Source organism: Phascolarctos cinereus, unplaced genomic scaffold, assembly GCF_003287225.1.
Source record: "Phascolarctos cinereus isolate Bilbo 61053 unplaced genomic scaffold, phaCin_HiC Scaffold_726;HRSCAF=1367, whole genome shotgun sequence".
Taxonomy (NCBI): domain Eukaryota; kingdom Metazoa; phylum Chordata; class Mammalia; order Diprotodontia; family Phascolarctidae; genus Phascolarctos; species Phascolarctos cinereus.
The window spans coordinates 411,728,303-411,738,770 of NW_027556098.1; the positions used below are offsets into that span (position 1 = coordinate 411,728,303).

Here is a 10,468-nt window from a genome sequence, read left to right on the forward strand (position 1 = left end):
GCTGGGTTACCTTAGGCCAGGCCCTTCTCTCTGGGCCTCAATTTCTTGGGATCATAGATCTGTAAGGCAGCTGGTGGTATAGTGGATGGAGCCCCAGATATTTCCTACCTATGTGACCCTGGGCAAATCACTGAATTGCTGCTTGCCTCAATTTCCTCTTCTGTAAAATGGGGGCACCAGCACCAACCTCCTGGGCTTGTTGTAAGGCTCAAATGAGATCTTATTTGCACAGTTCTTTGCAAACCTTAAAGCCTGTAGAATGCTAGCCATCTTTATTATTACTACTTTTTTTTTTTTTGAGACTTGCCCAGGGTCACACAGCTAGTAAGTGTCTGAGGTCATATTTGAACTCAGGTCCTCCTGACTCCTGGGCCAGCGCTCTCTGCATTGTGCTGCCCAGCTATCATTATTATCATAGCTGGAAGGCTCCTTAAAGATAATCCAGCCCTCTGGTTTCACTGATGAAGAGATTAGAGCCCAGCTAGGGGTAGTCACTTGCCCAGGGTCACACAGCTGGTTCCCAGCAGGGTGCCCTCCATTATGTCATACTTTCTTCCCGGGTGGAATGGGAAGCCTAGACTAGATCATGTGTAAGGTCCCTTGGGGTCCTATGATCCAAAGCTTCACAGAGCCATGGAAAGTGTCCTCCTTCACCCCCTCTCAGGAAGTTTGAGAACATCTACATCGGCTGGGGTCACAAGTACAGCCAGGAGAACTTCAACCCCACCCTGCCACCAGCGGTGCAGACGGAGTACGTCATTGGGCCTGAGACCATGGAGATGGCTGACCCCACTGTGGAAGAGGAGCAGGCCCTGAAGGCTGCCCAGGAGCAGGCCCTGGCAGCAGCCGAGGAGGAGGAGGAAGATGAGGAGGATGAAGAGGATGAGGATGCCGATGACTAAGGGGAGGGGATTTTTTACTTTGTGAATATTTATCTGCTTAATTATTTATTTTCTACATTGGAGAAGAGTGGGGTGTTTTCCTTTAAAAATACCATTCCCCCCATGGAGCTGGCCTGCTTAGGGATCTGGCTTGGCCTCCCCCAGGCCCAAGCGAGGCCCCGGGAGATCTGTGTCTTCAGGATCCGTTCCCCAGGGTCCTCATCCTTCCTTCCCTCGCAGCCTTTCCTGATTGTCCTTCCCATAAGGCCCTCGTTCCACCTCCTCTACACAGTGTCCCTAGAAACCTTCCGTCCCCCAAGCATCATCCCTGTGGAAGGTTGAGAAATTGCCCCGCCTCCCCGTCGTTAGGGAAGCGGCGCGGTTGCTAGGGACTCGCCCATTCCCTGCTCCCTCGTCTCTCTGAGATCCCGCCCCCCTTGGTCGCGTCCAATCACAGTTCGGTTACTTTGGCAACTACTCTACCCTCCCCACGCCCGTCCCTGCGTCCAAAACGACGTCAAGCCCCCGAAACGCGCGGCCATTGCTGTGGTGACGGCCCCTCCTGGTGCCTAGGGCTAGCCTAAACCGCCAACTATTGCCCTGGCAACGCCTTTTTCCTTCTTATCTGCTCCAAGCCCCTTGTAGCCCCTTCTTCTCCAAATGGGCAACCGGTTACCAAGACAACAGCTGCTCTTCCCCCACCCCTTCACCCGGCGCCCCACCCCTAACATTTTCCCCCAATCGGGATCTCATTGCCGGGACGACGCCTTGAGGGGCCTCCTTGCCTGGCCCCGCCCTTTGACCAATCTACTTCAATCAATCCACCGGAAGCTGCGCCTCTCCCCCAACCGGTAGGCGGTTGCCTGGGCGACACACCGCCCCTTCCGGCGGGAGGCGGGGCCTCTGGCGGAAGCGGCGTCGGGGGCGGTGGGCCGGGGGCGCGGAGGGGCGCCAGGCCCAAGATGGCGGCGGGCGCGGAGGGCGGTACGGGCGCGGGGGCTCTGGGCGACTGCGCCGAGATCAAGTCGCAGTTCCGGACGCGCGAGGGCTTCTACAAGCTGCTGCCCGGCGCCGAGGGCGCAGCCCGGCGGGCGGGTCCGGCCCCGGCCCCCGGCGCGGCCTCCAACGCCTCCTGCGCGGCCCCGGTCGCGGCCCCAGGCCCAGCCCCCGGCCCAGCCCCCGCCGCCCCAGGCTCCGCCGCCGCCGCTGCCGCCACCGGGACCCCCTCCCCGCCCGGGCCGGGGCCGGCGCTGCCCGCCGTGCGCCTGAGCCTCGTGCGCCTGGGCGAACCCGACGCTTCCGCCGCCGCCGCCGCCTCCGGGGAGCCCGCCGGGCCGCCCCCGGCAGCTGGCGATCGCGTCTGCTTCAACCTGGGCCGAGAGCTCTACTTCTACCCCGGAGGTTCCGGGCGCCGAGGCAGCCACCGGGTGAGCGACGGAGGAAGGAGGAGATGGAGAGAGGGGGGAGGGGAGGGGGAGGGGAGAGGATGGAGGGGAGGGGGAAGATGGAAAGGGGGAGGTTGGAAGGGAGGGGGATAATAGAGAGGGAAGAGGGAGGAGGATGGAAGGGAGGGGAAGGATAAGGGAGGATGGAGAGGGAGAGGAGGAGGATGGAGGGGAGGGAGAGAATGGGGGGGAGAGAATAGAGAGGGGGAGGATGAGGGAGATGGGGGTGGGGAGGGCAAGGAGGGGGAAGAATGGAGGGGGAGGGAAGATGGCAGGAGGATGAAGTGGGGAGGAGGAGAGCATGGAGAGGGAAGGTAGAGGGAGGAAAGGGGGGAGTAGGGTTTTAGAGGAGTGGCACCAGAATCTCGGGGTGCTGGCAGGGAGGGGTCCTGGGCTCTAAAACATTAGGGGGGGGCATCTAGAGGACTTGGGAGTATTGACACTGAGAAAATACAGTGCTCCTTAGCAGAAGCTGTAGAATTCAGAATTTTAGAGTTTAAAAAATGGAATCTCTGGGTCAAAGAACATTAGCAGTAACGTTAGAACATTAGAATATGCAAACATCGTAATAAAAGCCAGCATTTATTCACTCTCCAAGGCTTGCAAAGTAAGTGCTTTACAAATATTGTCTCATTTGGTTCTCCTGACCACCTTGGGACATGGATGTGATTATCCCCATTTTACAGGTGAGGCAAACAGAGGTTAGATGAATTCCTCAGACTCACACAGCTAGGAGGTGTCTCAGGCTGAATTTTCACTTAGCTCTTCCAGACTCTGGGCCAGGGTTCTAGCCACACTGTAGAATGTCCAGGCTGCGAGAATGCTTCCAACGGAAAAGGTAGCCCAGGACAGAGAAAGGGGTGAGGCCTAGTGCTGCTTCAGGGTAAATGAAGGCCTGGTGGTAGATGGGATTTAAGGGAAGGAAGATGGAAAGGAAGGAGGTTCGGGCGGCTGTGGTACCAGCCTCATGGGGCTGATGCTGTGGACAGAGGGGCGTGTGCTCGTGGGAGGAGAAGGACAGCATTCCCCCTGCTAGGGAAGGCAGGATGGGCAGGGGATTGGAAGGGATCAATCTGTGGGGATGAGGGGGCTCTGCATTGACTCAAGGGCCACTTTGTCAGGAGCAGAATTTCTGCAGCTTCTGAGCTGGCAGGAACTTTAGAGACCATAGGGGTCAACTTCCTTATTGACCCCAGCCTAGTCTGGTGCCACAGGTAGTAAGTGGCCTTGAACTTGGCCAAGCCCCAAGCCCTGTTGCTTTTTTTGGGGGAGTTCAGCAATGGGAGATGAGAGGGAGAGCCGTGTCAGTGGACGTGGAGGCTCTGATGGCCCAGACAGGAGAGGAGTGGAAAGAGAAAAAGGAAGCAAAGCGGTGTGGAGCTCACCAGACATGCTCCAGCCCTTTAGAAAGTCTGGGAGTTAGAGGCGGGAAGAAATTCAGTGGGTCAGCAGCTGCATCCAGAAGGCATGGTAGCCAGCAGAACCCAGGGGTGAGGAAAGAGAACCTCTGAGATGTGAGTGTGGAGGCGTCAGCAGAAAGGGGGGGCCCTGGGGAGCTATGTCCAGCCCTGCTCCCAGGCAGGGAGAAGCGAGAGGGTCGTGGAGGCCCCAGGTTCAGCACTGGTCAGCAGCAGACCTCCTTGCCCTCAGGCATTCATCAGGAGCCTGTCAGACCCCGAGCTGTGCACTGGGGATGGAGGGATCCAGATGAAACACTCCCGGCCCCCCCAGAAGTTTGCATGTGGTCGGAGACAACCGCGTATAAGTGCAGGAGATTGGAGGGGGGCGTGGTATGAGCCGCCAGGCAGATCAGGACAGGCCCCTGACAGGAAGGAGATGGGATAGCTGAGCTTTGAAGGCACCTCAGGGTTCAGAGAGGCTGGGCAGGGACAAGAGGGGAGCCAGAGGGAGGGCCAGGGCCAGCCACTCTCCCTGACTCTGCCCTGGGGAGCTGGCCTGTTTGTGCCTCAGCCTCACTGGCTGGGTGTCACTCACCACCCTTCTTTCCCTCCCCCCCACCCAAAGTCCATAGACCTCAACAAGCCCATTGACAAGCGGATCTACAAGGGCACCCAGCCCACTTGTCATGACTTCAACCAGTACACAGCGGCCACCGAGACCATCTCCCTGCTGGTGGGCTTCTCAGCCGGCCAGGTGCAGTACCTGGACCTGATCAAGAAGGACACCAGCAAACTCTTCAATGAGGAGGTGACTGAGAGGGGGCCTGATGGGGAGCACACTGGAGCCTGGCCAGGGTGGGGGCGAGAGACAGGAATGATTTAACAGACTGTCTGAGAACAGGGGATGTCAGGGCTGGGAGGGCCCTTAGAACAGGGAATGTCAGAGGTGGGAGGGACCTTAGGACAGGGGAGGTCAGGGCAGGTCAGGGCTGGGAGGGGCCTGAGTACAGGGGGATGTCAGGGCTGGGAGGGCCTTTAGAACAGAGAATGTCAGGGCTGGGAGGGCCTTTAGAACAGGGAATGTCAGGGCTGGGAGGGCCCTTAGGACAGGGAATGTTCGGGCTGGGAGGGCCCTTAGAACAGGGAATGTCAGGGCTGGGAGGGCCTTTAGAACGGGGAATGTCAGGGCTGGGAGAAAAGCTTTTCCATTCTTTCTGATTTTACCATTTGGAGAAACTGAGGAAATCAGAGTTGCCCAATAAAAGGGTTTCCTGTTTGTACTTGCAGATCATTTTCGTGGCCATTATCTCCTGTGATTCTGACATTATCCCAGGGAGTGAGGCCAGTCAGGGACCTTCTGCCCTGTTTGACGGGGGTGGTTCCTGAAGCCCAGAGATGAAGAACTTGCCGAGATGGCACAGATAGTGTGCCAGGTCTAGGCCATCTGACTGCCAGCTCCTGCCCCCTGGCACTGCCCTGCTGCCCATGCTGAGGCCAGAGGCTGCTTCTTAGAGTTAGCACAGCCCATCCAGCCTTCTCACTCAACAGTTTAGGAAACTGAGGCCCAGAGAGCTGGCATCAGAAGAATGGATGGCCTGAGCTCTAGTTTTGAGCTCCCACCGGCTCCTCCCCCCTCCTCCAGTATCGGAAGGGACAGGCAGTGCCAGGCAGACCAAGGAAGTGATGAAGAGAGGCCATCAGATAAGACAGGGAGCTAGATGAGACAGTTCTGCAGTGAGGGCAGGCAGGTTAGCAGCTTGAGGTCTGTGACCTCAACTGGGATCCCAGTGGAGAGAACCTGACATTTGGAGCCGAGAGTCCCAACAGCCCTTTCTGGGCTCCCTCTGCAGCACGTTGGGTGGTGAGGCTCAGAGAGGGGCGGGAACTGGGCACCAGAGCCACGCTCTGGGCCTTGGGCCTTGGACCCCGAATCCAGGGCTCCCTCCACTGCACTCACTGCCCCATCCTGGCAGCAAGCTCATGGCCCTCCTGTCTCCCTCTGCTTTTCCACTTAGAGGCTGATTGACAAGACCAAGGTGACCCACCTGAAGTGGCTGCCCGAGTCTGAAAGTCTGTTCCTGGCCTCCCACGCCAGTGGCCACCTCTACCTGTATGATGTGGCTCGCCCCTGTGGCCCCGCCCCGCCCCAGTACAGTCTGCTCAAGCAGGGGGAGGGCTTTGCCGTCTACACTGCCAAGGGGAAGGCGCCCCGGAACCCGATGGCCAAGTGGGCCGTGGGCGAGGGCCCCCTGAACGAGTTTGCCTTCTCCCCGGACGGGCGTCACCTGGCCTGCGTGAGCCAGGATGGCTGCCTGCGCGTCTTCCACTTCGATTCCATGCTCCTGCGCGGCCTCATGAAGAGCTACTTCGGAGGCCTGCTCTGCGTGTGCTGGAGCCCCGATGGGCGCTACGTGGTGACCGGGGGCGAGGATGACCTGGTCACCGTGTGGTCCTTCGCTGAGGCCCGAGTGGTGGCCAGAGGCCACGGCCACAAGTCCTGGGTCAACGCTGTGGCTTTCGATCCATATACCACAAGGAGCGAGGAAGAGCCAGAGGAGGAGGGGACGAGCGGTGGGAGTGAGAGGGAGGCAGGCTCCTTGCCCCGACTGCCTCCCCCAGCCGTCACTTACCGCTTTGGCTCGGCCGGCCAGGACACACAGTTCTGCCTGTGGGACCTGACGGAGGATGTGCTCTACCCCCGGCCCCCGCTGGCCCGGCCCCGGGCCCTGGCCGGCAGCGGTGGTGGCGGCGGTGGCAGCACGGAGGCTGCGCCCGTCACCCCGGGGCCCCTTCCCCGATCTCTGTCCCGCTCCAACAGCCTCCCCCACCCGGCAGTGAGCGGAAAGGGGGCTGGGGCAAGCACAGGCGGGGTGACGGAGCCTGGGACCCCCTTCGGCATTGGCAAGTTTGCCACGCTGACCCTCCAGGAGCGCCGTGACAAGGGCGCTGACAAAGAACACAAGCGTTACCACAGCCTGGGCAACATCAGCCGCGGTGGAGGCGGCGGGAGCAGTGGAGACAAGCTGAGCGGGCCGGCCCCCAGGGGCCGCCTGGACCCGGCCAAGGTGCTGGGCACGGCCCTGTGCCCTCGGATCCACGAGGTGCCCCTGCTCGAGCCTCTGGTGTGCAAGAAGATTGCCCAGGAGCGCCTCACAGTCCTCCTGTTCTTGGAGGACTGCATCATCACCGCCTGCCAGGAGGGTCTCATCTGCACCTGGGCCCGGCCTGGCAAAGCTGTGAGTACCCCGGGGGCCGTGGGGGAGCCCCCCTTGGCCCCAGAGTCGGGCCGGGCGCCTGCCTCCTCTCCTGCTGGGCTCTGCTCTGCAGACTGAGTGCTCGGAGATCCTCAGGGAGGGGGAGGGAGGGGTGGGAAGGGAAAGAAGCTGTAGGAATAATCATCAGCCATTGGAGTCCCGTAGCCCTGGGATGCCGCAATCTGCAGAGAAGAGGTATTCCGTGCCTGAAATGTCAGCGTGTTAGAAGAATGGGTATCAGGGTCCTGGCATTGTGGAAGGACGCCAGTGGGAGGGAGGGAGGGCAGGGTGCTCCAGGACTGACTCACTAACTCACGAGTCTGCTCGTGGCTCGGAGCCTCAGTTTCTTCATCTGTAAAATGGAAGTGTTGGAGCTACATTCCTCAGTGTGGTGGTTGAGGAAAGCTCATTAACTCTAGTGGTATGTGAACGTGAGCTGCCATTCTTATAGAATGTCAGCTTCTTAAAATAATTGTCAGAACTGCGGAGACTTTAAAAATTGGGGGTGCAGGCCCCCAGACCTCTGTTGGGCCCGGGGCACATCCCCATGGGTCCTGTAAACTCAGCACTTCTCCAGGGTGGGGACTGCACATGGACCGGGGGGGGGGGGGGGGGGGAAGGATTGGTGCAAGAGACCAGAGCTGGAAAGGGAGGGGCCGGACCATGCCGTTGACCACAGCGGGAACTGAGGCGGGAGATGAGCCTTGTAGACAGGCAGGGCACCTCCCTCTGGAGGTGGGTGGTCTGTGACGGCCTCCTTGCCCGGCCCACATGCCCTTCTTCCGGCTTCCTTGCAGGGCCTCTCCTCCCAGCCTGCCAACTCCCCCAGCGGCACTGTGGTATGAAGCTCGTGGATTCGGCCACTCCCGCCTCAGCCTCCTGGTCCGTGTCCTGTCTGCTCCATCCTAATCCCCCTTAATGTATTAATGAGACTAACAGTGGAAGGAGCCCCCCTGCCCTCCCTCGGGCCTTGCACAACACCAGGGGCATCCCTGGTCTGGCCTGTGGGATGTGGGGCCCAGTGTTCTTCCCTGCTTGTACACGGTCAGTGTTACCCCCCTCGCTCCCCTGCATGTGCCGGCCCCTCGCCTTCCCTTCTACTTTGGCTCTTTGCACTGATCCCCCTCTGGCAGGGACGGGGGGAGGCCCCTGACGAGTGTTATAAATTATGGAAACCCCAGTGTCTCTGCCTCCCCCCACTCCTTCAACCTCTTATTTATAGTAAACGCTCCTTGTTTTTACAGTCTGGGCTGTTGGCCTCTCTTCTGTCTCGTGGTTGGGGGTTAGGGTGGGGAGAGCAGCTGGTCTTCCTGCCGTATTTTTGTCCAAGGCTGTGGAGGAACATGAAACATTAGACCTTAGAAAGAGTGGAGCCTGGCAGCACCTCCACCCCTTTACAAGTGGGGAAATTGAGGCCAAGGTTGGCATTGTCACACAGCCAGAACAGTGCTGGCGCATTGGGGCTTGATCTCGCCCTCACTTCCCCCTTTAACTCCCCATTCAGCTCCCCTCGTCTGCAGCCCAGAACATCAGAGCCAGAAGGGACCTTAGAACCCAGAATGTCGGAGCTGGGAGGGCCCTTCCAACAGAGCCATCAGGCACGCAGGCATTTATGAAGCTATTCATCCTGCTGGAGTCTGTAGAGGCCCAGTTGCGGTGAGGGGAGATTGAGGCAGGGAGAGCCTACTGCACCACTATGATGGAGGGCGAGTGTGGCAGGAGCCCCCAAGGAGAGGAAGGGGCTGGTGGAGCCGAAAGATATAGTCTACCCATGAGGAGCTGGAGGTGCCTGCCTGTCATCTGTTTGAAATGTCCAAGGCGGGTGGTGATGGGAGACCAGAGCTGAGGAGTTAGGTCTGGGATTCATTCCATTCAGTAAGCATTTATTAAGCTCCTACTATGTGCCAGGCGTGGAGCTAATGCTGGTGATACAAAGACAGCCCCTGACCTCAAGGAGCTCCCAATCTAAAGGCCCTGAGGAGCTCGCCAAGTGGGATCACATAGGAAGGGGAGGAGAGGCCGTAGGCCAGAGCAGTGGGGGGCACCTGTGGTTCACGGATATGACCCAGGTGAAGATCCCGCTAAGAATGCTGAAGGAACATCCTGACCCGGAGAGAGAGCTGTGTCACAAAGGCCTCAAGAGAAGAAAGGCTTTTAATATGGAATGGGAGGTCAGCAGTCAGAGGTCAAGGACTCACGAGACTGACGGGTTGGCCTGTCAAGAGCTGCCCAGTAGCTTTGGAGCAATCACCTTCCACTGAAGTATATGGATCCAGACTTTGGACTGTGAGAGGAAGACCAGCAGCTTACATGGTGTAGACTGAGCAAGAGAGGCTCGGGGCAGAGGCCCTCAGTGGATGACCTCAGTGGGACCTGGTTTTGTTTTGACAGGTCATTGATGGGCTCAAGGGCGTCTTGAGAGAGAGAATAGGTAGACCTCCAATGGCTGAACAGAGAAGGTAGATGGGGCCTAAGCCCCATATTTATTACAAGGGTTTTGTTTTCCTCCAATTTTGGGGGAGAGAAAATAGATCTTTGGGAGCAGCTAGATGGCGCAGTGGATAGAGCACCGGCCCCGAAGTCAGGAAGACCCGAGTTCAAATCCGACCGCAGACCAAGCAGTGACACATACTAGCTGTGTGACCCTGGGCAAGTCACTTAACCCCAAACGCCTCAAAAGTTAAAAAAAAAATCTTTGTTCATTACGAAGAGAATATTAAAGCTTAGAGGGACCTCAGAACAGAGACTTTCAGAGCTAGAAGGGAGATCAGATGGAGTCTGGGCCAATTCCCCTTGTTTTGCAGGTGGGGAAACTAAGTCCTAGAAAAGACCAGTAACCTGGACAAGGTCACAGATCAGTGACTGAGCTGCACTGGGGCCTCCTTTAAACTCTGCCACAAATCTCTAAATTGCCCCAAAATCTGTCAAAGGAAGTATTGGGGGGGGTGGTAATAACAAGTTACTCCTCGGGCTCAGTGCCATGAGGAGTGGGGAGGCAGGGATGAATGAAAACTCCTGGTCTCTTTCCTGACTTCCTCTCTTCCCCCCTCCCCCAGGCCAGCTTTTCACTCCTCTTCTTCTCCAGGGCTGGCTCTGGGGAGCAACACCCCTCCCTCCCCCCCAGATGTTTCTGTTTCTAATCTGAGCTGGGAGGAATGTAGCTGGTCCCCACCCCCTGGCCCCCAGGGCTAGTGTCCAAAAAACTAGTGGATGGGGCCTCAGAGTCTGGGACGATCCCCGCGCTGTAGCTCCTGCCCCCCAGACGCAGGTCTTCCTTTGGAAAGGGGGTCCCCCGCCATAGTCACTCTCTGAAGGGGTGAATTCCTCTCCTCTCCCTGCCCCCCCCTTTCCCCTCCCAAAATGGATCCATTTAAACCCGGGAGGGACCTCCCAGCTAAATTTAAACAGTCTGAGTCACGGGAGAAGCCGCTGCTCCATACCGCGCCCCCTCCCCCCCATCCCCTTCTCTGTCCTCAGAGAGCCCACAA

General features: G+C 58.6%; 2 protein-coding genes across 3 annotated transcripts in view; both read left to right on the plus strand.

The window, feature by feature from the left end:
• The window catches only part of RSPH6A (radial spoke head 6 homolog A), a 46,832-nt gene extending 45,926 nt beyond the window's left edge, over nt 1–906 (plus strand). Inside the window, exon 6 of the mRNA XM_020979774.1 lies at nt 665–906. Within this exon, the coding sequence (XP_020835433.1) occupies nt 665–902 (238 nt within the window). The 3' untranslated portion in view covers nt 903–906. The remainder of the gene's footprint in view (nt 1–664) is intronic.
• A 900-nt stretch (nt 907–1,806) lies between these two features.
• On the plus strand, nt 1,807–8,226 carry DMWD (DM1 locus, WD repeat containing). 2 transcript variants are annotated; one of them, XM_020979819.2, is made up of 4 exons: nt 1,808–2,308; nt 4,352–4,534; nt 5,742–6,962; nt 7,778–8,226. In XM_020979819.2, exons 1-4 carry the CDS (start codon nt 1,844–1,846, stop codon nt 7,823–7,825), a joined length of 1,917 nt encoding a protein of 638 aa, XP_020835478.1. In that variant the 5' UTR covers nt 1,808–1,843; the 3' UTR covers nt 7,826–8,226. The 2 variants fall into 2 exon arrangements, with proteins under 2 accessions (XP_078001986.1, XP_020835478.1); XM_078145860.1 differs by lacking the exon at nt 7,778–8,226 and having other exon boundaries at nt 1,807–2,308; nt 5,742–7,577.
• The last annotated feature ends 2,242 nt before the right edge of the window (nt 8,227–10,468 follow it).

What these genes read in the sequence shown, in the direction of transcription:
- DMWD (XM_078145860.1), top strand. Translation starts at nt 1,844, where the DNA reads ATGGCGGCGGGCGCGGAGGGCGGTACGGGCGCGGGGGCTCTGGGCGAC. An exon ending in GGCGCCGAGGCAGCCACCGG is followed by an intron (nt 2,309 to 4,351) that starts GTGAGCGACGGA and finishes CCCCACCCAAAG; the next exon opens with TCCATAGACCTCAACAAGCC. An exon ending in GCAAACTCTTCAATGAGGAG is followed by an intron (nt 4,535 to 5,741) that starts GTGACTGAGAGG and finishes TTTTCCACTTAG; the next exon opens with AGGCTGATTGACAAGACCAA.